This window comes from Pagrus pagrus (genome assembly GCF_965226575.1).
Source record: "Pagrus pagrus genome assembly, chromosome: 5".
Classification (NCBI taxonomy): Eukaryota; Metazoa; Chordata; class Actinopteri; order Spariformes; family Sparidae; genus Pagrus; species Pagrus pagrus.
In genome coordinates this window covers 18,854,773-18,878,967 of record NC_140189.1, presented here as the reverse complement: position 1 = coordinate 18,878,967, position 24,195 = coordinate 18,854,773, and the positions used below count along the sequence as shown (strand labels likewise).

Below are 24,195 nucleotides of genomic sequence, written 5' to 3'. Positions count from 1 at the left end.
TATGACATTTTATTGCCCACGTGCAAACGGCTTTTGTAGACTAGGAAAGGCTTTGCTGGGACAAAAGACAGGAGGTGGAGGTGAGCTAAATAGCACTCACCAAGGCCTGAAATAAGCCTCAGCCTATAAATACCTCTGACCTGATTCAACTTAACCCACCAGATGTGCCAAAAAAGTGCTGTCACACAACAGCAGTGTGAGATTTACTAGAAAACCTTCAGGGGATAAATGAATCCACACAGGCCTCTGTAAAACTGTAATAAAGGAATAAAACCTCAATTCTTGTAAATGAACATTAGGCGTGTAATTCTTCCTCACAGCTGTTTTATTCGTTCAACATCTCACATTACAAATACTTCAAATGTATGCATACAGTTACAAACAGTTGGCAGCAAATGAATATATGACATTAGATCTTTGTTTTACTTCAATACTACAAACCAACTATAAAAACTGACTTCTGTATTGTAGCGTAAATTAATCAGGAAGAAAATATAAAAATGGGAACTTACGTATAAATGTGAAATGACTTAATAAAAATCAAAATGATATCAGGTAAAAAAAAAAAAAAAAAGTTAATAAATATAACCTTCCCAGCATACAATTAAAAACTATTGAAATTTTGCAATCAAGTAATACTAACAGACATAATCAATATTCTTTTCATCTGAAAATGTGGAGCACAATACAGCAATTAGAAAAACTAGACACGTCAACGAGTTTAACACATCACCCCAAAAATATAACAAAAAATCTGATCAAAATGATAGTTATACATTTCAATTGAAAATATAGCAAATGCTAAATACATTATCGAACTAGTATATACAATGTTTTCAATCACAGTAGCATGGTAGTAGCAAAATAAGTAAATAAGCACAAAACTAATGTTTAAAAATAAATTCAGGTATAAATTAGTTTTTTTTTCTTGCAGACATCAGCATGAACAATAGGAAACAAATGATGTGTAAATGACTGCATGGTTTATATGGGTTAAATGACATACACTGCGGAGACTTGTTTCTGGAAAGAATAAGTATTGCACATAATGGCTCAAAGTTAACTTGCAACATTAAATCACATTCAGGTTATGTCCCAAAGCATGCCACATCACAAAGGGGGTCAAGTGATCAAGTCTCCTCACCTATGTCCTACTGAGTGTCCTCTACATTACAAAAAACGCATCCAAAGTGTTGTCACTGTGTAGATTGCATAAACATCATGTCTGTGTAAGGAAGGCAGACTCCATCATGTAAAGAGAGGCTACAAGAGAGGTGATCTCAAAGAGATAAGGAAATGAAAGTTAAGGAAAAAGGAGATCTAGTGCATTACATTAGGTCCTGCATTAACACTAGCCATGTTATTTCTGTATTACATTATGCATGCCAAGAATAAGTAGAACTTACAGGCAGTCCCAGAAAGAGGATCTAAATATTCAAACAGCTGATATCCACTCCGGTGATAGAAGGGAAGTTTTCACATTGACCAAAGCCAAAACATTTACCCTATTGATAATCTTATTGACTACACCTAGGAGAGAAATGTCAGAATATATTTTCAAGACTATCAAAATCAGTTTAGAAAGGTCTTGTCATGCCTTAGGATCCTGTAATTATGTTTATTAGGACAGAGGAGAATCCATATATGACTGGCTAATGATAGCCTTGTTATTTTTTTTATTATCTACAGAATCACACCGATGCACCAGACAATTTTCAGATTTACCAGCACTTAAATATATAAAAGCTAATTGAAAATTATATTAATATCATTCATTTTATTTTTTTTAAATTAAGTTTACCATAAATGCAGATCTCTTAGTAACAAAGGTACAAAATTATTTTTCACCAAGTGAAAAAAATGAGGTATTGCAAAAGGAGTTCTCCCATCTGTGAAAAATGTGCCTAAAATGACTATTGAAAAAAATATTTAGAAAAGTAGTGCATAATAAATGTATATATGTTCATGACAAAATAATCAGCTATAAAACACTGTACAAAAATCAGCAGGCCATGTATAAAATAATATCTTTATCTCTGTGACAGCAAATTCTAGCTACTACCATATCCAACCACAACACTTTGTGATAGAAGCTCCAGTCATGGTAGAGCGTGCAGTGGTACACCATGAGGACAGCTCAGGGAGACTGGACTGTGCATTCCCATTAGTTTGTACTACATTAGCATGTTAGCTTCCAGTGCTAATATCCCTGACAATATAAAGTGAGCAAAATACTACTGCCAATACCTGAGCCCTGAGGGCTGTGTCTTTATTAGCCGACACCCACAAACCGAAACTCCAGACAACTCCAGCCTTTCCTCTGCCGCATGACGAGAGGACACGTTATCCTGAAAACCCTCAGATCAACATCTGCTTTTGATGATGTGTTTTAGGCCAATCTTTGGTTTGCCCTTTCTGGTTACAAAGTGTTGACTTTTAAACCAAGACCTAAAAACTCATGCCAGCAATCTAAACATGTGTGCCAGACTGAGGGGAGATTTTGTTTTGTGACGTGGCCTGATGCTATACACCGAGCTTCTTGAAAAACTCAATCGTCCAACCATCCTAAAACGGTGTTTCTCCTCTGTTAAACCCAACAATTTGCACTCAACCTTTGGTAAATGGTACAGTTGTTCTCTAATCCTGCAAGCAAAAAGTAAGAAAATGCACCCTTCTTTAACTCAACTTCCATAGTTAGTATACTGATTTAGGTATGATGAACCTCACTTAAATTTTATGTTACTCTTGACAACAAATGTAAGCAGCTTTGCCAGCTAACACGAAAAGAAAAGTACAGTCAAGTCAGAAAACATCTAAATCCAAATCTAATGCATCCATATGCTCATGCACACTTAAAGTCAAAACATAAATGGGATTTCACTCTTCTTAGCATTTACTTCTTTTAGAAGGCCGAATTAAAAATAAAATAAAAAATAAATTAAGTTTTTTTGTTTTTTTTTAAACTTAAAAGAAAAGTGCATTTATTTTTCATATCGTAGCCCGTACCCCTTCCCTAACTACCCCTTTCTCTCAATCCCTCCCCAATCCTGCATCGTTGCCCTCCCTCGCCCTCTCGCCTCAGTTCCAGCGAAAGGAGATGTGTCGTGGTCGGTCCCCTCCCTCCTTCACTAGCGGCTTGTGGAACTCACGGCCGGCCCGGGAGTGGATGGCTGCCCAGCAGTACTCACAGTAGTACTGTAGACAGGTCACGTTGGCGCAGAAGAAAGGAGCAAACTTCCCCCCACAACGGGTGCCCTGGCACTCGTCACACAGCTGGTCGTCCAGGACGTATGGCTTCACTTCCACCTGAGAAAGAGACATAAAATGGATGACAGGAAGCTGTTAAAATGGAGGTCGAGAGAAACTTGACTGCATTCACGGCAGCGTGCAAGAAAGGTGGGATGAATATTTTATGAATATCCTCTCCTCATTTTTAAGACCTGCTAACATCCGATGGACTCACCCGTTTATCAATCTCCCCATGCTGCAGTTGAACGAATCGGGCACTAATGGCTGCAATGTAGCTTTGCTGATTGGAGAAGGCTACTCGCCCCGCCCCTTTTGGATACTTAAGTTCAGGGTCTGTGTCAATGCCAGCGTAACACACTCCTCCATACAGACGGTCCATGATCATGGCTAGCTCCACTGGAATAGAGACACAAAATGTAAAGTTAATGGGATCAAAACTATTTCAGTCTTAATAATGCACACTCGCACATACGTACCTGCACGTAGGGGACGAGGGACGCCTCCTACAAAGATCGTTTTCCTCGGGTCCAATGGCTGAGAGCCGTCCATTACAAAGTCACTGTCATTTAGATTCCAGGGCCGGATCTGGACCTGCGCAAATCAACATTAAAAAAACATTCATTTCCTCTCAGTCAGGCTTTGTCCTTAGTGTCCATGATGCATTTTGGATTGTTAAAATGAGAGGGGCTTGCTGCTTATTTAATAAGGATTAGCACATTTCTTTGGTTCAATCTCAACACTATTGCAGGGTGTTGATGGTGGTGACCAAGGCTCTGAGTGTAAGCACCAACTGGTGAGGTCACCATTTATACATTTATACATTTTTCTGCGCTGTGGGGCAGAATACAGCAACATCTACATAATATAACTCAGGGGTTCTTGTTTTGATGATGAGTGTCATGATGGCGTTTAACATTAAATTCCTTGAGCACCAAATTCACTTGTTTGCCTAAGCTGGTCACTGTGGCTGAAGGCGTGGTTCAGACATCGTATCCCCCATAAAAACAAGTTGAATCAGATGTGTGACCAGACTACGGATTTCAAACTAAATAAAATGACAGGAAGATGAGGTTACCAGCATTAAAGGATAAGTACCGTTTTTTACAACCTGGACCTTATTTCTGGCAAAATATATGGTCATTTACAAAATATAAGGTTTAAGTGATTCCAATACGTTTTGGTGCTATTTCGGTTTAAGAATATTTTGACGATTATCGGAATAATATTGTGAATCGAAATTATGTTGGACAGGATAATCATGACATGAGATTTTCATTTTGTCCCATGGCCAGAGTCTATCTATTTTTCCTTAAAGTATTTATTCTGTAGTGGCATTTTCCATCTCACTTCCACATTATTCTGCCGAGTCATCCACCAAAATAAAGCACTAGCATTAATGACAGAACATAATCCCTGCGACACCAACAGCTCCACTGGTTGACATGCAAGCAGTGCGTTTCTACAAGTTACATACCTGACCTGACAGACGCAGTAGCCGAGTAGTGTACTTATGTACGCTATTGGAAGTACTTAATCGGATGTTAGATGACTAATATATAATGCATGCATTTAATGTCACATTCGAGGGCTGCAGAAAATGCTTCCGAGGACTGCAACTGGCCCAAAGGCTGCATTACGAGAAACTGTGATATAAATTAATAAATAAACTGACCAAACAAACATTACTGCTGATGTTAGCCTTCAATAGCTAATGATTACTTACTGAACTTATATCTAACTATATAACTCTGATGGATTATCACTGTAACCCCGTATATCAAAAACAAGCTGCAGCTGCACTGAACTTTACAGACATCTGAGATACGATCAGACCAGACACACTCGACCATTTGTGTCTATGAGTTTAACATTTGTGTAAGAGCTGCCATTATTAGTTTATCAATTGATTTGTCTATTGAAAGAAAATGAAATGCCAACTAATTGATAACCAATGACTCATTTTTCAAGCAAAAATGTGAGGATTTGCTGCTTTTCTTTGTCATTTATGATCGTAAATGAAGACTTTTATGGTTTTAGACTGTTGGTTGGACAAAAGAAGCAATTAGGAGACGTCACTTTGGGCTCTGGGAAATCGGGAAGAGCTTTTTTCACAAGCTTTGTCATTTTACAGGCTAAACAATTAATCAATAAAGAAAATAATCTTTTTGTTTTGTTAATTGTTTTTGGACAATATGGATGGCCAATATCAAACTCACAGGCTTGTCTTTGATGGTGGGACTGGAGACACACAGGTACAGTTTGCCATCCTCCTGAATGCAGGCATCGATCAGAGCCTGAACAGAGCTCTCGTCTTGAAACAGCAGGAATGCATATCCTGGAAAGGTTCGACATACGGAAGAATGAGCTTGCACATCCTCAAATAGTTGTAGAGTCAACACACTGGCTAGATATATAATGTTCAACTGGTCTGACTCACCTTTGGGTGGAAAGTAGGACTTGCTTTCTGCCTTGTGGGGCCAGTCAACAAACAAGTGACCAAATCTGCGGAAACTGGCAGTGATTTCATCTGAAAAAAAGGAAATTCAGTCATCAAATCTATCAGTAATTGTATTCAATTTGAATTACATAAGCAATAAAGATGATCTGAAGCACTAGATTTGTAAATACTACAAAATGTGTGATATTATTGCATTAACATCACTTTAAAAACAATCCTCAAAAGAGATAAATGTACAAAAATGATGGATGCCATAGAAGAAGAAAAACAGTTCAACATTAAAGTTTGTTATAGCCTTTGATTTACAACATGTGTATCTTAGAAAACAAGGGCTACAGAAGAATCCCCTGTAGCTGTAATGTGTCTTTACCTTCATCTATGTCTGGGGGAAGCCCTCCAACAAACACCTTGCGGGAATATCGCTCCACGCGTTCACCGTTCAGGTGGGGGAAACAGTGGGCTGAACCAAGGCCAGCAAGCCCCTGGTCACCTGACTCGTCCTCTCCAAAAGAGCGCTCATCCTCCATGGGGAACAGAGACGAATGGCCTGGGGGAGAGGGTGATCTGGATTACACACACTAGCCGGGCTGAACCACAAATCTTACTGTTTTGAGATTGTATTAATATTACAATGAGCAGGGAATTTGATTAGATATAAACAAATTAAACAAAGTCAAGAATTACAAACAAAAGCAGCCATGATTGCTATTTTTGATGACACAGTAAAAGCACAAATATTATCACTACTAGGTCTTGGCAGGCAACCTCGGAAGGCTTTACGCCCTAAAGCAAAAGGGGCTTGAACTCTGACAACACTTGAGGCAGAATAATCATTGACAATGAACAGGCAAGCAGACAAACACAGAAGCAATACCACAAAATCATCATTTCAGGGGTCATTACTGCTTTCTAAAGAACACTGAAGAAAACAAGACACATTCACAAGCTTTACCTCGTCTTCTGCCATAACTTCTCGCTGCGTGTGAAACAACACAAAACACTCTTGAAATGGCTTCTTTTGTTAAAAGGCACACAATAAGAAACAAGTAAAACTCTGCCGGGGCTTGGAATTAATTGTTGGATCATCACCAGTCAAAATAGCTACTGTGTTTTAAAGTAACTCCATTTTGAATTTCCACTAGCCAAAATACTTTTCATTCAAACTTTAAAGAAAAAAAGGCAAATCTGTCACATCCATTTTCATCTGTATCCATAAACTGCAACTGCAAATGGTATCAATAAATCTATGTGGTGTATAAACCACAGAAAGTTGAAATCATAAATCGTAGAACGTGGCATGTAATTGGACCCCAGAGTAATCAAATGCCTCATTAATCACGTATGTAAAATAAAGGTGACCTGCATTTTTACCTACTAAGATTCTTGTGCTACACATTCAGTAACTCCACATCTGACTGGCGAAACACTGTGTGAATCGATGTCTTTGAAAATAAAAAGCTCATCATTATGCACAGAAGAATTGATGACTGGATTTTCAATAAATCGCTACAAACATAAATACAATTTACAAAAGTAAATCATTGGCCTCTGACAGCATATCTGTGGTATCATTTATCTGCTCTCTGCGGTCCCTGACAACAGCATTATTTTCTGTCTCGAAGAAGCCGGTCTGATCTGGTCTCCTTTCAGAGAGCCATTTTGATCGTGCTCCACAGTGACTACCACAGCAGTTTCGAATAAGTGATATCACTGAAGTCATTTAATGCTTTTACCACTAGTTTTATGGTGTGTGGTTATGTTATATCCACGAGGTTTCTCTTTTGTGTTTTTGTTGAAAAAAAAAAAAAAAGGTTCAAAATGTTCTTTTTATCTGAATTTGGCAGACATTAATTTCAAGCCCTGACTTCTGCTACAGCACTACATCTTTGTGTGTGCATGTCATTTACATACCATTCATAGGTAGAGGCCCATCTCCACCCTGGTGAGAGAAGCTGTAGCGTCCTAAATGACAAAAAGAAGAGGCCTCAGAACACCACCTCACAAAATGACTCCCAGCAGGAGTAATAATTACATAAATTAATTCCCTTTGTCTATAAATTGCTCCCCAACCCATTGAAGTTATGTTGGTAGGGTTTGAGAAAAGGACCATGATAGCATTCAAAAGACAAATCAAATGCAGTTCAGGTTATTCTCACAGGTAAACAAAGGTGCATGTTGGGGTAAAATAGAGTACAAGAAGTACAAGAATGTGTGTTAGACTTGACAACTATGCAAATAATGAACTACTGAGGAAGCAAACTTGCAACTTAAGTGATGGGCAATACCCTGATGACAGATGGCAGACAGAACTGCCATAAAGGAGAAGTTTCATAACAAGAAGGCACAACATGAGATGTCTCAGATGTGCATCAGTAGAGCTGACTGTGATAGAAAAAGGCTTCTTTTAAGACCGACTGCAACAAAACTGAACTGAAATACTTTATTAATGAGAGAGTTAGTTGAGATCAAAGACGTCTCCACAAGAAAATGCTGCAGGTCATTGTGTTCATAAGTTATGGAGAAGAAGAAATGAGAAATGTACTGTAAACCTCTTTTTCACTGGACAAAAGAAGATGTTTTTTCTAACATGTGGATTATTTTAACTAAAGTTGCCATTAAAGTACAACTCTGCCTAAATACAGAACTCTAAAAATGGATTAAGAAATATATTTGAAAATGTGATTTAAACCAGGAACCAGCTGATCAAAGAATCTTTCCAGACATGAGATGCCAGCTTTTGGTGCTTTGTGATACTCACTGCTTTTAAATTACATTGTATTGAAATTAAGAAGGGGAAAAATTAAATACAGGGAAATATACTGATACAGTCCAATATTCAAAATTACATTCTATATTTGACATTTTGGATGATACTTCCAAGCCATAGTGTGAACGGTTTATTCTGCAGAGTATCCTAAAGGAAAAAACGGTAACATCTGATAAATAGTGCTGGGTATCTAACCTCAATATTTTCTGAGTGGCAACCAAAAATGGGCCTGCAGCATAATTTTAAGCATACACCAAAAGTCAGGTATTATTTGAAACATTTATAGTGATACCCACCCCCAAAATAACACTGCAGGGAAATTAATTTGGTGAAGCTCAATAATATTTCGTTTTTGTTCGTGCTATTAGTGTGTTAGTATTACAAGAAAAAGTCAAAGTCACATGACAACACATGTAACTGTATTAACAAAGAAGAAATAACATCATAAGTAAACTAGGGCTGCACGATATGGTCAGTTAGTGGGAATGCGTCCCATTTTTTTCATTTTTGCTTAAAAAACTAAAGTCATTATGATGAGGCAACAATTGATGGTGTCTGTACCAAACAAACATGTTTTCTTACATCTGGAGGTTGATATTTGTAGACTAGTACAGTACTTCATTATAATGCCATTTTGTCGCAAACTTCACCTTTATCAAAAAATTGCCCTAAAGTAAACACTCACTAAAATTGACTAAAAGAAGAAACAATGCATTAGTTCTTCAAACTACAGCCTCAGAAAATGCCTGATAGTCGTTCACTATAGCGTCACCAAACTGGTATTTACTACATTTCTTTCTGTGTTTTTTTTTTTTTGTTAACCCACAATTTTTGGGAATCAATAAGCAGCATTCACGTTTAAACTGTCAACACAATGAACTGTCAACACTGAAATGAAAATAATACTCAATTTTTAACTTGCTGTCAAATACATGCAACAAACGGCTGTATTTATCTACAGCCAGCAGTGAGAAAACCTATCCTTTCCTCGCTATTGTTAGTGTGGGAACCAACCTTTCAAGGAATCCTGCTCAGCCCTCATAATGTCAATCAGAGAGTTCTCCAGAGAGTGCATGCTGAAACCATCAAAGGACCGTGTTCTCTCCTGCTGAAAGAGAGGAAGACAACAATTAGTGTCCTCACTTCCCACATCGCCATCTAAAGCAGCAGAAGCTGGAAGAGCGCTGACACAGTTTGCTATGATGCTAATAGCTAGTAAACAGCTAGTAAAGAGTATTTTTCACAAATCCCATCTTTCCAATGTATTTTACTGCATCAGATATTAACATATGCTGCTGAAGGAGCTAAAAAAAATTGCATCCTTTCGTAGCAATACAAATTCTAATTGAATAGCCTGCGGTAAAGTGATATATTAGCATTTGAAACAATTACAAAAACACAAATGCTATGATGAGTAATACATAACACAAGAGAGGATGCTTCACTGTGTATCTAAATGGGTTGAGAGCATGCAAAGCTGCAGTCGAGCACAAGACTTCTCAAATCAGGGCAAGAGGAAGGCCATGTGATCAGAGCAGATGATAAGGCTGCTCTTCTCCAATGAAACGATCTAGATAAGACCTCAGACATAAAACACACACACAATAAGTTTCAATTCATCCATTTAGTTGACTTAACCATCACATATCCTGTTTTGCTCAATGGCTTATTTGTTACATTTGCTACAGATGAGTGTGTTTAATAGGATTAGCAACATTTTGCCCCTTTAAACACTAGACATGTTTAAAATGAACTCTCACAGAGAACAACAGCTCTATTCTATTGCCGTTTTCAAGTAAGTATTAGTAAGCAAGTAGTGTTTGAACTAAACTTAGTTCTATTAAGCATCACACCTAGTAATTTCCTAAACACCAGCTTGAATATTACCTGTGATAAGCTCACCTGGAAAGGGTAGACACTGTCACTGCGGCTCATACTGTCCTCCACCCAGCCTTTGTGATTGAAGCCAGAGCTATTTCTGGGGAACTTCTGAGAGGGAACCTGTAGGATGGTTGGATGAGTTTCATAAACATCTCCTGACCAAGCGTATTGTGTGCCATCATATTAATTAATGCAGGTGTGGATCTCACTTACCTGGTTGTTAGGGAACGACTTCTTCAAAGGGGAGATCGAGTTAAGACCCGTCATCCCTCCACCGACCCCCCGTCGGTAGTCTCGAACCCCCTGCGTGCCTCCCCAGCCACCATATCCACCGGGGCTCCAGGAGGTGGATGTAGGAGTGGAGGGGCTCTGGTAGCTTCCCCAAGGTGAAGGGGGTTTGCTCTGGGCAGGAGCGAGGTGGGGTAGCTGGGTGAACGGTCCGGTGCGATGGGGATGCGGAGGGAAGGAGGGCTGGGGTGGGTGAGGGCTAGCTGGGGAGCGCCGGTGCTGCTGTGGGACCCCCTGACCGTGAGGGTGGTAGTGCTGGGGGTGAGGTGTGGGTGGGTGGTGCTGGGTGACTGGTCCAATCTGCGGGGAGAAACTACCTCCTGCTCCAAAACCAGGCCCAGCGTGGTGGGAGAAGTTCTGGAACAGCAGGGGAGGTCCGTTGGTGTTGGAGCCAGCCGGGCCAAAGAATCCTCCAACGTCTTCTCCGACCACTGGAGACTGGGTGGATGGGACGGCAGGGGACCAGTTGTTAAAGCTGGTCAGCGAGGATGAGGAGGAGGTGGATTGTGCACAGCTCGTACCCATTCCCAGGCTGTCCTGGTAGTCGAACCCGCTAAGCACTGGGGACTCCATCCTCAGCTTCTCCTTCCCGCCACTGCTCTCCAGAGAACCCTTCTCCAATGAGCCGTCTTCGGGGAGAGCCCCCTCGAGCTCTCCTAGGCCTCCCCCGGCCTCCTGCTGGCCAGGAGACAGGGCCTGAGGCTGGGCCTGGACCTGAGACTTCTCCTGCATGTCCTGGAGGTCCAAGGCCTTGGACTTGTCTGACTCCAGAATCTCATCTTGCATGTTACTGTGTTGGGCTACGGCAGGGAACAGCCAAGCACTGCCCCCATTGGTGGAGCAGGTGTTGTTTACGAAGGAAGGGGGGCTGGGGGGGTTGGAGGGGTGGTGAGGGTGCTGGGGTTGGAGGTGAGGAGGGATCCTTACAGGGAAAGCAGATTTGTTACCGCTGCTGTTCTTCACCAGAACTCCAAACCCGTAGTCCCCCATTTAGGACACCCAGTAAATCTTCAATTCACTTTTGGCTTTCACCGTCTTCTTTATCCTAAAATGTGGGTTGAGGAAAGGGGTGACAGAAAACACAAGGCTATTACACCTCAAGTTAATCTGGCCTCTGAATAAAAAACAAAAAAACAAAAAAAGCAAGCCTTTGCCAAACACAGTGAGTGTGCATGGGCTGCACCCTGTCTGGTCTTGTGATGCAATCAATGAGATTAAATCATTGACTCGCTTGGCCATGGGAGGCCTGGATGAAATATAACACTCGAATGGCAGGCAGGCAACCACGGAAAACACCCAGCCTAACCAGCGTAGGCAGCTAACAGCCTGGGCTGGTGAAGCTGACGTCTCCAAAGGTCGTTACGCAGCTAGCAGCAAGCTAACAGCTGCTCCGCCACCTTCCATGTGCCCCATTAATCATGCAGATCCCAGCAGTCAATTTTAAAGTACGTTTGTGCATTACAGTGCATCGGTGAACGCTCGAGCACCGCGGTGGCTCCCAGGACGGACACTTACCGAATAATCTGCCCTTTTCAGCAATGACCTCCTCATACGCAACCATTTAAATACAGGAAAATGTTGATGACGTCTCCTGTCTGTTCTGAATCTAGGGTAGTTCCCTTCACCGAGCCGCTAGGCTAGGATAATAGCCGATACCGCAGAGACGTTGTAGCACATTTGCAAACCAGCCTGGCAGCAATAAACGAATTCAACGGCTACAACGGCCGTCGAGTTCATAGTAACAGCGTTAACTACGACAACACGGCGAAATATGCCAGGGCATGACTAGCTAGTTGGAAATGGTGTATGGCTCTTTAGACGACCTCGTCTGTTTCGTGTCCTGTATGTTCAATGTCACACAGCCTACCAATCCTTGTCATCATTTTTACATCTCGACATAACGTAACGCAACCTCGACCGCTGCTCTAACGTGTCGTGAAACGTGTGTATTTGGTGATATGTCGGGCATAGCTACCTTCAGTTCGGCGTCATGACCTTATCGTTTTGATGTTGCCATATTTTAGCGTTTTCCCTTTTTCTGCATTTCCTAGGCAGCCGGTGTAAATGGTCTCCTCTCTCTTCTAGATGACAGCTGGACCAGTCGGGAGACACTTCCGTCTACAAGCCCCGCCCCCGTCTTAAGGCACCAGCCACTGTGTGTCAGGATTTCCCTCAGAAGCCCCGCCCGCTTTTGCTGAAATCTAACACGTGATTGGCTGATTGTCGCCATGTCACGCCCACAGCACCCCTTCTCAATGAATGGCACATGCATTCAAGACATTCTCCTCCCAAATAAGGTGACTTGAAATCAGTGGGAGGAGTTGTTCTGAGGGAAATACATTAAAGATCCAAGGAAATTTCTATCTAATCCCTCAACCAAGGCTGAAACTAGATGTTTTATTTATTATTTTATTCTAATATGAGTCACTGTGAGCCAAGGCAGTACAAAGGGTTAACATCCAGGAGCTAGTATTTGCAACCATTCTAAATGCAGATGAGTACATTTGGATAAGCAAATGTTTTTTTTACTCCACTGCGACCTACAGCAGTAGCTTTGGTGGTGTGCCGTGTACCAGACAGGCTGTGGAAAAGTAAAGGATTAGATAGATTGATACATAGATAGATCATTTAGTTGGATTTGGTTTCACAGTACTGCATAGCAATCTCATTAAATTAAGCTGCTGCTATTTTAAGCACATAATCGAGCTTGAGAGCTCGAGAGCCCGATTAATTTTGCTTTGACCAGATCTGTGCTGTGCTCTGATCATACCATCATATCATAACTTCAGTTAGCAGAATACCAATAGTATCTACGTATGGCAATGTGGTGTCCCTAATTTGACGACTAGCTGCAAGCCTGAACCTGACAGAGATGTGCTTTTCCCCTTTGCTGGAGCCAGTTCATTAAAACCTGATCATTCACCACGAGAGGATCCTTTTCAATAGAAGTATGCACAGTATACATTACTGAAGTGGGAGTAAAATTGCTTGTGCTAAAGAGAGACTCTGTTAAACAGCTAATTGTGGTCACTATAAAAAGGCACATGTGGGGTCCACAGAAAAACAACTTCATGTGCAGTTCAGTATTGCTGTTGTGACTATGGCCATTTTGTCTCTGAAGGGTTGCGTTGTTAAGTAAAATGTTCATGTGCCATTACAGCACAACTGTAGGCTGCTGGGTAAGCAAACTCCTTCTTTAGAATTAACCTAAATAAAGTTAGTTTAACTGGTTTCACAATGCACTAAAAAAGCGTGAAAGAACCTGAAAGAGCCACCCACTTTCAGTTACTTTCCACCCAAGTCTTCCTGAGTATTATTGGATACTTGCTCGTTGAGTTAGTCTTGTTAACACAAGTGTCCCAGTCCCCCAAGGCAGACCCACCCTTCATTTGTATCCTGTAGTAGTAGCGCACCCCACCCCACTCCCATGTGCTGCAGGGCCTGTTGGTGTGGTTTAACAACAGAACAGTGTGTCTTGATCTTCTGGTTTCTTTTAAAAAATAACAGACAGCTACTCCAGGTGTTACTCAGGCCAGTATCTTCCAACTGACTGAACCACTGGCTGCTATTGCACTTCTCTTGTGTGCCTAGTTGTGTGTAGGATCCACCATCTTGTATATGCTGCTGCCTGCTATAGGTCTTTTGAGGCTGACAGTAACTCGAGCACAGTGAGTTGTGTCAGCGTTTTCTTCCCTGAGAGTAACACACTCTCTATTCCCCAGTGAAATTAAACCATGCTACTGAGGTTCCACTCATTTTATGCAGCTGAACAGATAGGCATGATATATATTGAAGGTAGATACAGGATATTCATCTTCCTGAGGCCCAGCAGGAGCCAGAAGTAGGGTGCACCCATTCACCTTAGATGGTTCCTAAATGATTCATCCATGGAACTTAGGCACCCAGTCACTAATTCATTAGTTCACACAGGAGCCCAGGATAGATGTTCACAAAGCACCCAAGGGTGACTAGCTCAGGTTTCTCCCCCTCTCTCTGCTACTGGTCAGCCTCCTCTCAGATGTGATATCTGCTGCCTCCATATTGATAGGGCTCAGTTGCCATATCAACCATGCAAGCCAGGAGATTTCTGGTCTAGCTGCAAGCCCATTGTTTGGCCAGGAGGTCATCCATCTCAGACTGGATGTATTGTTGCGAGCAGAGTGTGACACAGCATAATTTCTCCCACACGCTGTCGTCACAGTGAATGTAGCACACTGCACCCTGCATGTGGCCTTGCCTATCAGCTCCTGTGTGCAGGCAATGATGTCAGCATAATGTTTAATACTGGTATACTGGCAACTACCTTTCCTACCGGTGGGCAGAGGACAAAATATATATATACATACATATACATATATACATACACTTGTCTGTATATATACAAAGCAATAGACCATAACAACACAGCAGCCATTTTCCCCTGACACAACACTGTAGGTGGGGAGCTCAGATGTCATACTGCTGTGTTCCAGGTTGTGAGTCCTATAAGCGTAGGGAATCTGACAAATTGTTATCATTTTACTGTTTCCTGATCAGTCAGCAACTGAAAAGACAATGAATAGTGGAAATCTGGAGGGACATTGGGCCATATTTCAAGGTAAAACAACATATTTGATAAATCCCCTTAGCGTCCGTTAGACAGCAGCTAATGTCAGCATTCAACCACTTCCTAGCTAACATTACAGTTTGATAGTGTAACACGATATGATAGGAAAGGCATGAGATATTTCTGACACACATCTTGGACAAATTTATATAAACCTGGCAGTGAAACATACTGGATGTAATCAATCGATAACGTTAGCTAGGAAGTGGCAGAATGCAAACATTGGCTAACAGGTATCAACTTTTTAACTTGAGAAAGTTTGTCATAAAATAAATGAAATATCAGACTGTGAAAATACGTAATTTTAAAGACTACACAGCCAACAGTGGGTGCACATAACTGCAGCTGTCAATATGACCAGTTTTGTTGTGATTTTCACCTTTGTTAATACCTTTCCTGTGCTGAGGCGGCGGCCATCTTGTTGCTCTTGACATGTTTGAGCACATCATTAGGGTGATTCATGGCACAATTCAAATGGGATCAAACATTTTGTTAGTTCATTTGTCTCCCCCCATTGAAATCTGTACAGTATACGTTTCTTTTTCAGAAATAAGATCCCATGAGGTCCACTGGAAGGGGTGTGACTCTGGCTCGCTACATGGCTCGCAACCTGAACACAGCAACATAATGCTATCCCAGCATTCAAACTTCCCACCCCGAGCATGACGTCAGAGGAAACTGGCTGCCGTGTGAATATGGTCAGCAATTAACACTTGTGTGTGAGAACAAAGCAAACATATTTAAAAAATAGATATTTATATGTAGATAGATGTAAAAAAAAATAAATAAGATGCAGTCGTCCCAGCAGTGTCTTTTCTGTCTCAACAGGCAAAAGCTATTGAGTGTATAAGGGACACTCCAGTGATTTCACTTCCACAAAGACAAAATACTCTCAAAATATTTTTATGGTGACAAATTAAGCTATTCTTACTTTGAGATCCCAGTCTGGGTCGACTTCAAACAAACAACTTAGCTATCGGTGAGGCGTCTGCACAGAGCCCAAAGGAAAAGACAAAACCCATCTCAGCGCAGTCTGTTTACTCCGCTGCTGTCTGGCAAAAGATACAGAAGTATCCGCTGTCGTACCACCGGACTACAAAGCAGCTCCTTTCCTCAGGCTCTACGCCCTCCACCATAATAAGTAGTTTCTCTTGTGAAGTGTAAAGGAACTACAACTTGCATTTCATTGTACAACCCTGTGTTGTCGAACGACAAATTCATTATCCTTGAACCTTTACATCAAGAGGGTGAATGTTTTAAAACTTTGGAAAGCTCAACGAGAGCAAGAGGCAGCTGTTTTCACAGGCTGAGTGGTACTTATGCTGCTTCATCGTTAGAGTTCTCCTTTAATAGCAAAATGAAATAACAGAAATGCATCTGTTCTTCCTCATCAGATTTTTTTGGAAACATCTTGTGTACTTCCTGTAATACAAGTTAAGAGAGGATAACAGGAAGTTGAGATACTTTAGACATCAAATTCTTTGACCAACTATTCATTTTAGCTTTAAAAGCATCTGTAGCTTCAATCAGGTAACCCATCTCACCCCTATTAAAATTCTGATACTTGCACCTGCTCCCAACCTCTGCCTCCACGTCAATGCAAAGAGAAATGTCACCACCCAGTGGTCGTTGAGTGTCACTACACAAGGAGAGCACAGACAGAATGTCTTTACGCAGCTTAAGAACTGCAGAGGTGCTGATATTAAAGGAGCTGTATGATATGTTACAACCTGGCATGTAGCCTTCCTTCTTCCCTGTCAAACCGTAGACTAATTAAAGAGAAAGACACCAGGATTTGTCAAATTCCCTTATACGGCAACTGCGAAATGCACCTCCATATGCTCAAGTTGACTCTAGGATAAGTTAAAGCTTCAAAACAACAGCTTGAAGTCTACCTTTCAAATCAGAGCACTGTCTAAATGTTTAGTGAGGCAATGTACACTGCTGGGCCAACTCATAAAAACTGACACGATGAACACACCTCGAGCATTGCACACAATCCAGAGCTGCTGACGTAAATGTTTAGGTTCCTCCAGTGGGGAGGATATTTCCAGGCCCTGAAACTTTAAACACAGCCCGTATTTCACTGTCAGAGAGGAGGCGGAGAGTCAAATGAGAATGGGGTGTCTTTTAACTTGTGTGTATACCTGAGACGACGAGGGCTTCTCTGCTGACCTGCTCAGAGCTCGTCCAATGTCTGAAAGTGACTTTTGTCCACAACAATGTGTTTGCCGTGTTTTTATGCTGAATAAAAACTATATTGATAGACACATGTACAAAATACAGACAAACTTATTTTAATGATAACAAGATACATCTGACTTCATGAGTCCAAAGATATTTATAGGATCACATGCCCAATGTCTTACAGGTGTGTCACAAACTTCTAGACCATGTTCTGAGTCCTTGTGCCTGACAGAGGAAACACGTAATGTGGCGACGGAGCACCAGAAATACAGGAAACGTGGTTAGTTTTTATTCTCCTCTGAACACGTAAAGAACAGCCATTCAAGCCACTAACATTATTACAAAAAGCCATATCAAACCTAATGACAGAGAGCTGAAACAGATTGTCACTTTACACACATACAGTACATTCTCAATAGGATTAGCTTATGTCTTGTGCTGGGATGTCACAGGAATCCCAACCTCCACAACAGAATAAAAAAAAAAGAAAAAAAAAAAAAGGAAAAGCCTGAACGCCTCACTGATGATTCAAACCCTTGGAGCTTATAATAGTGTCTAAATGATTGGGAGGAAAAAGCATGACCTTCCTGTAAGAAAAGTGAAAAAACAAAAACCTTAACAGAGCCACAAAATCTGCACGTGTTTCATCTTCTTTTTTTTTTTTTTTTGCACCAGTCGCTCTCCAGCATGTGGTGTCGTGTGCTCACAGACTGCACCTCCACAGCTGAAGCATGTGACTGGCCTGAAATGGTCAGAAGCCGAAAGCAGGAAGAGAAAAAGAGTACGAGGAGAAGTAAGAGGAGAAGTGAATCATCACATTAAAAAAAAAAAAAAAAGAAAGAAAGAAAGAAAGGTTGAGCATGTCTCTCTCCTTCTCGCCCCGCTCCTCTCTGCCTCTCTGGCTCTTGGCTGTGGCCCAGAGGAATTCTCTGGTGGCCTCAGTAAATATAACATTTAGAATAACAGCGCCAGAGCCCCCGTGTGTGGACTTAACCCAGTTCCTGGGTCCTCGCTGCGTTGCCTGCGGCTCTAACGGGTAGAATAACAGGCCTTCATGTCTCTCCTGACCTAGGTAAGGGACTGAGAGAGAAATAAGGGCTAATTTAGAGGGGCTGGAGATCTGGAGGGTTTCTGTCAAGCCTCTTTCCTGCCTGCTGGGACACCACAAAAGGGTAATGTTACTCTTCTAAAGAAGGGGCTCAGTCTGGTCCTACGGAGCATGTGGGGATACAGGAGTTGGTGAAATATCCTATACAGTAAGGTCTGATTAGAGGGCCTGGTCTTATGTCTTAACCTGCAGCAGTCCAACACAAACCGACAATCATCCAATCCAAAGTGCAAAATCTAAGACTGTGGCTCAACATCATCGTAATATAGCTCAACAGGAAAGCTCCCCCCGTGACACAGTATCATCCATTCACTTAAATCACAGAGAAGCGGTCACTGTGGACAATAACAAGTTTAGGCACCTCGATGTGTGTGATTTGTTCAAGTGAAAGGACTCGGCATCAGAACGTGATGGAGCGTCCTCTCTTTGCTGCAGTTCACTGATAGCTGTATGGAAAAGCGACTCAAAGAGAATGTGGAACATTTGACGGATCGGTTATTATCTGTGAAACAAGAACAATAACGTCTCCTGAAGCTATGAACGTGACTTGCATCTGTCATGTCACCGAGACACGGCCTCTGAGGCTCTGTTAAAAATGAACGTGACACTTTTCCCGCAGCCTAACGAGTTGCACAATAAAAACAGAAGTCACCGCGTCTTCCACTCACTGCTGCCCAGACGTCAGCGCTCGATGACATCACAGATCAGTCTTGGCTCTCTTATGTCTAGCTTTGCGAGAGACCTATCGATACATACAAGTGTCAAATAACCGTCCGTATTCATAGTATTACATCTGCATCCTCTTTAAAAATGGATTTTCACTTGAAGAATGCGCACAAGTTTGTTGGCTTCGTGGCCATCATGCACTACGATTCATATGTGCCAGAACTGGACTTGAAACCTGTACAATTTGTATTTGATCATCAAGTATCTATAATTAAAATACACATTCCCCACTCTGAAACAACAAGCGGTGTATGTTACATATCTACAGACCGATGTGTGATGGGTGCAATACTGTGAAGAGAACGACAGACAGCACACCACATACTATGTCATCTATAGTATATCAGTATTGCATATTGTAACTATATTTATACATGTTTATATAAATATAGATAAGTATATTTCTATGTACATTTTGATATTTCAACATTGCATAAAGAATAAAATAAATAATACAAATATAATCAAATCTTACAGTAAGTATGATTTGAGAAAATGCTATATTAGAGCCAAAATAGTCCTAACAGTTGAAATAATCATGATAATAACAATTATTACTCCATTTTTAAAAAATCGTGGCCTACAGTCTGGCATAACAGTACAAGCTACACCACAATTACCCTGCAAGTTTACCATGTGGGGCTGCTGGAATGACTGGAGAGGGCGGAATAAGGACAGGAAATGTCGGGGCTTGTTTCCTTACGCTAAGTCTGTCTGGGAATTTGTGTGTGTGTGTGTGTGTGGGTGTATGTGTGTGGATGTGTGCATAAGTCTGCAAGTGTGGTTTTGTTAGACGTTGTAGGGGGTCAAAGGTCGGGACAGTCTCCTGCGCTTTCACCTCCGGATGTCGGTGGCTTCGGGGTCTTCCTGCTCGGCCACCACTCCGGCCGCTGGACTCTGGCGGCGGGGTCCCTGACTGCGATTGCGTGGGTGGGCGTTGAAGCCCGCCTTACCGGGTTTGTCCTTGTCGCCTTGCCGTGGTGGGCGAGGGTGCTCCGGCTCGGGAAGGGAGGGCAAGGGGCGACGGGGGTTTTGTTCGACGACTGTTCCGGCAGGAGACGGGGCGAGGGAGGAGCAGAGGCTCAGGCTATCGCACAGAGCCCCCCAGTTCTGCTCGCACTGTAGCCGGACGCTTCGTGTCAGCGCCTCCTTCACCTCCTCTCCGCAGCTCAGCAGGATATTCACCAGCTCCACGTATGGACTGAAGAGAGACAGGCAGAAGGTTGTGATATAACATTTGGAAAGATTACATCTAGGTTTCGTGACAGGGATAAATAGCATGATATTATTACCAAACATGGAAGAACAGAAGAGTCCAGGGAGGGTAAACAATCAAGAGAGAAACTATCTGTCTCACCCTTTAGGGAAGAGATCCTGGAAATGGATCATCTCCACCATGACGGCCACATTCTCCTTAGCAGCAGAGCACAGGTTGTGTTTGATGTAACACTCTCTCTGGAGCTGGAACACCATCTCTTTAATGGACACACACTTCCTGCTGATGCAGCTGAACTTGTGCCGTAGCCCGTGCGCCATACACTTGAGAGCATCCTTGATGAAGGACTTCCCCTACGGACACACAGACACACAACTGTTGAGTCCCTTGAAGTTGACACTTGAGGATTTAGACTTCAGCCAAGGAAAACACTGGCACGTCGGTATGTCATTTTGACTTCTGTATTACTTTGTGCACCTGTTTCAGCAGTGTTGGGAGTGCAGTGTGTGACTATATCATTCTGTGGTCATGAATTCTGCGTGAATAACAGTAAATCGTGTCATTCTCCAGCTGTAATCTTTTGGATTTGTCAGCCAAAGATGTGAGTTTCATGCGTGTGACTGCACAGACATGTTACGACCCCGGTCAGGCCTGGCTTGGCAGGACTTCAGCCTCCGCTATGTATGAAAATTGAGCAAACTGGGCTCGTGTCCAACTGGCTCATGACCCTTGGTCCGTACTGTACATGCATCGGTCACTGAGAGGGAAGTGAACGTCCCATGAGAGGAAAAGAGATTATGAGATGAGTGCTCGTACAGTCTCGCTTCTAGATTGTACATGCTGTGTTTTGAGGTATGTAGAGAGAAGAAAAAGTAAACAAATCTGTTCATGGATGACGAGGGTGGAGCAGTGAACCAGTGAGAAGGAAAAGGAATGTTGCCTCTGGTTATACCATTTGTTTTGTTTTTTTGTTTTTTTGCAAACACACAGACAAAGACAAGTTTAGTACCTGAGAGTCAAATTTGCCAGCGTTGTGCAGGAACGTCATGCAGATTTCCTGTAGCCCTCGTATCTCGCAGGAGTTATTCTCAAAGCACTCAAACACGCCACAGCCGACATCCCCTGCACTCACCAGGCAGTGCTGGATCTCAGCTGGAGAGAGAGAACAGGTTAGGGGAGGGACCTTATCATCTGTTCGCAGCAGAGACGGCAGCAGATTGTTGCAGGCGACGCGTTGCCAATGAAGACTACAGGGGCTTGAGGGCACAACTCCACTCCGGCGCCGATTGCCGCACGAATCACAAAGCTGATGTGGCGTGTAACTATTTCCACAGACACAGGCGGTCGTGGAGGAGAGTCGAGGGGAGAGAAGAGGGGGATGCAGGGCGGGTGAGAGGGGGGTGGGGAGTCTAATTTCCCAAGCTGAGGGGTTCCTGCAGAGGAACACTTGGTGACAGATATTACTGTGTCATTCTGCAGCACAATCCTTCTGCACTGCCTGGCATTGAGATGGGATGGTGCATTGCAGATACCGAACAGCCTTGACGACAAATGCATTTCTGTCTGTCAACTACATGTGCATCAACAAGTCTCCGATTATTGCAGTCGAGGGTGATGCATCGCATTATTCAAACGGTGCATCAGCCACACGAGGGGTGCACGGCAGCAATGCAGGCAGAAAAACTTGAAATATGTAAGTACATGTCATGTGAATACATAATATCAGCTTCTGCACACAACTGGCCGGCTCTCAAGTGCCTCTTTACTGTAGCCATGAGAGACAGGAATAACGCAGAAGACATGAGGACAGAAATTACCAGGAGAAAGTGAAGGTCTCTCTCTTAACCCCTAATTGCTGTGTAAGACCGTGCATTAGGAGACATGTGACCAGCAGCAGCAGCAGCATCAGCAGGGGAGCCTGTCACTGCTCACCCTATGTGACATCGTTGGGAGTGTTTTATTCTTAAGATAATACCGGAGCCAGCAGGCCGCGTAGTGTTTCACTTTGGCTACGAGCACCCAAACTGTTGACCTAAGTAAAACATAATTACACGCGTGATTTGTCTCGGAGCTGATAAGTGATGCGCGCAAGGAACATTTTCCCCTTTGGTGCGCACCAGTTGCGCAAAAGAAACCCGTCAGAAGGAGGAGGAGAAGAAGAAGAAGAAGACAGCAAACAACTGATTAAATGCGGCTTATTAGAAATCACGCTTGTCAACAAAGAGCCTCTGTCGGGGGGTCAGTAGTAGGAGGGGGGGCGGCTGCTGCGGGGTTTGTAGGCACAGAGTTGAACTTTAGTGCGCAGGAAAAGTGAGCCGCTGTCAGCAGTGCTTGTTTTGGCATCGCGGGAATGTGCTTGGATCGTACGAGCTTGGCCGCAACGTGCATTGAATTACACAGCGGTGTTAGCAAGGTCTCTGCCGGGGGAACCTGCGTTGGAGTTTGTCCCTATTTGTCAGATAACAATTAATGCTGTAATATTTTGACACATGGCGGGGCGCAGGTCATGCTGCGTGTGAGGAGGGGGGACGAGCCGACATGAAGGAGAAGTTTCCGGGAAAGAATCCAGCGAGGTCTCGTCGCTTTGGGTTAATCGGGGAAATCACACGTGCCCTTTTATTTATTTTTTTATTTTTTTAAAATGGTATTTAATCGATATTTCCGCAGAGGACTGGTCTGACACATAAACTCGCCTTCGGCGCTGACCCTCCAGCACACTGCTGCGCTCACTGCTGCTCCACTAACCTGCTTGAACACATCAGCCCACACTGCTTTCAAGAGACAGCACATGCAAAAGCCAGATTTCCTCCAGAAAGCCGCTGAAACGGGTGATCCATAACGCGCGCGCACGCGCACCCCCCCGCGCACGCACACCTAGATGCGCTGCCGTATACATTACCTATTACCTTGTGCCATTCTATTAATAGTTTACTAACGTATTGAATTTCTGTCTGAGAGTATTTACAAGATATCGTCTGTCTGACTAATCGAAAAGGCTCACCGGTGTGCGCCGCCGCTTAAGTTAAAAACAGACGGATTGCTCAAATCGCCCGCACGAGTCCCCCAGCATGGTTAAATCTGCAGCCACAGAAACACGTGTAGATGTGCGAGCAGCGAGAAACCTCCACATTCTCACTTCTTACCTGTGTTCTGCAGGGAGAGGCGTCCTTTCTGGCTCGCAGGCTTCTCCGGGAGGCTGTCATGGATGTCAATATTATCCGATCCCACTACTTGCTCCAGCACTGACAAAACCAGCAGCGCCACGGCCAGTTTCACCAACATTGCGTCTCCGACGGTGCGCTTCGATTCCCAGCAAAGATCCGGCAGTGTGCGGAGCGTGTGTGCGTGTGTGTATCCGTGTGTGTGTGTGAGTGTGAGTGAGTGTGTGTGTGTGTATGTGAGGGTTCACCTTGGATCAGTAATAAGCGCAGCTGCGGCTTGGTGTCTTACGGGGCAGCTGTGGGACTGAATGCATGAGCTGCAAGGGATGCTGCCTATATTTCTCAGAGCCCCGGGTGTCAATTTGGATGAAGGAGTTAAGCAGGTGTTGTCGGTTGGGGCTTCACAACCAATCAGAGACGCAGACATCCACGTCCAAGGTTTTAGGGGAGTGTCCAGAGAAAGTCCCCTTTTTGCAATAAAACTGGCGCCATAAAGCAATATTCATGAGTAAGTTGAGTGTGACAGCTCTGGGATGAGTGTTTCACAA

At 42.9% G+C, this 24,195-nt stretch overlaps 2 protein-coding genes across 6 annotated transcripts; both read right to left on the bottom strand.

Moving 5' to 3' along the window:
* Positions 1-304: 304 nt before the first annotated feature.
* On the bottom strand, positions 305-12,782 carry LOC311257317 (cytoplasmic polyadenylation element-binding protein 4-like). Of its 5 annotated transcripts, none has more exons than XM_084352877.1 (12): positions 12,619-12,782; positions 10,569-11,688; positions 10,377-10,475; positions 9,489-9,582; positions 7,619-7,669; positions 6,660-6,683; positions 6,078-6,254; positions 5,687-5,776; positions 5,466-5,584; positions 3,726-3,840; positions 3,464-3,645; positions 305-3,306 (listed from the first exon to the last, which is right to left on the bottom strand). In XM_084352877.1, exons 2-12 carry the CDS (start codon positions 11,631-11,633, stop codon positions 3,079-3,081), a joined length of 2,244 nt encoding a protein of 747 aa, XP_084209003.1. In that variant the 5' UTR covers positions 11,634-11,688; positions 12,619-12,782; the 3' UTR covers positions 305-3,078. The 5 variants fall into 5 exon arrangements, with proteins under 5 accessions (XP_084209003.1, XP_084209005.1, XP_084209004.1 ...); XM_084352879.1 differs by having other exon boundaries at positions 9,489-9,579; XM_084352878.1 differs by lacking the exon at positions 12,619-12,782 and adding an exon at positions 12,159-12,427.
* A 4,741-nt stretch (positions 12,783-17,523) lies between these two features.
* stc2a (stanniocalcin 2a) lies at positions 17,524-23,972 on the bottom strand. The gene is made up of 4 exons (XM_084352480.1): positions 23,630-23,972; positions 21,496-21,638; positions 20,628-20,839; positions 17,524-20,471 (listed from the first exon to the last, which is right to left on the bottom strand). Exons 1-4 carry the CDS (start codon positions 23,766-23,768, stop codon positions 20,105-20,107), a joined length of 861 nt encoding a protein of 286 aa, XP_084208606.1. The 5' UTR covers positions 23,769-23,972; the 3' UTR covers positions 17,524-20,104.
* Between the last annotated feature and the right edge of the window lie 223 nt (positions 23,973-24,195).

What these genes read in the sequence shown, in the direction of transcription:
- LOC311257317 (XM_084352877.1), bottom strand. Translation starts at nt 11,633, where the DNA reads ATGGGGGACTACGGGTTTGGAGTTCTGGTGAAGAACAGCAGCGGTAAC. An exon ending in TGAGCAGGATTCCTTGAAAG is followed by an intron (nt 7,670 to 9,488) that starts GTTGGTTCCCAC and finishes TTTGTCATTTAG; the next exon opens with GACGCTACAGCTTCTCTCAC. An exon ending in CCACCATCAAAGACAAGCCT is followed by an intron (nt 3,841 to 5,465) that starts GTGAGTTTGATA and finishes TGATTTGCGCAG; the next exon opens with GTCCAGATCCGGCCCTGGAA.
- stc2a (XM_084352480.1), bottom strand. Translation starts at nt 23,768, where the DNA reads ATGTTGGTGAAACTGGCCGTGGCGCTGCTGGTTTTGTCAGTGCTGGAG. An exon ending in CCTCTCCCTGCAGAACACAG is followed by an intron (nt 21,639 to 23,629) that starts GTAAGAAGTGAG and finishes CTCTCTCTCCAG; the next exon opens with CTGAGATCCAGCACTGCCTG. An exon ending in CAGGATCTCTTCCCTAAAGG is followed by an intron (nt 20,472 to 20,627) that starts GTGAGACAGATA and finishes GTCTCTCTTCAG; the next exon opens with TCCATACGTGGAGCTGGTGA.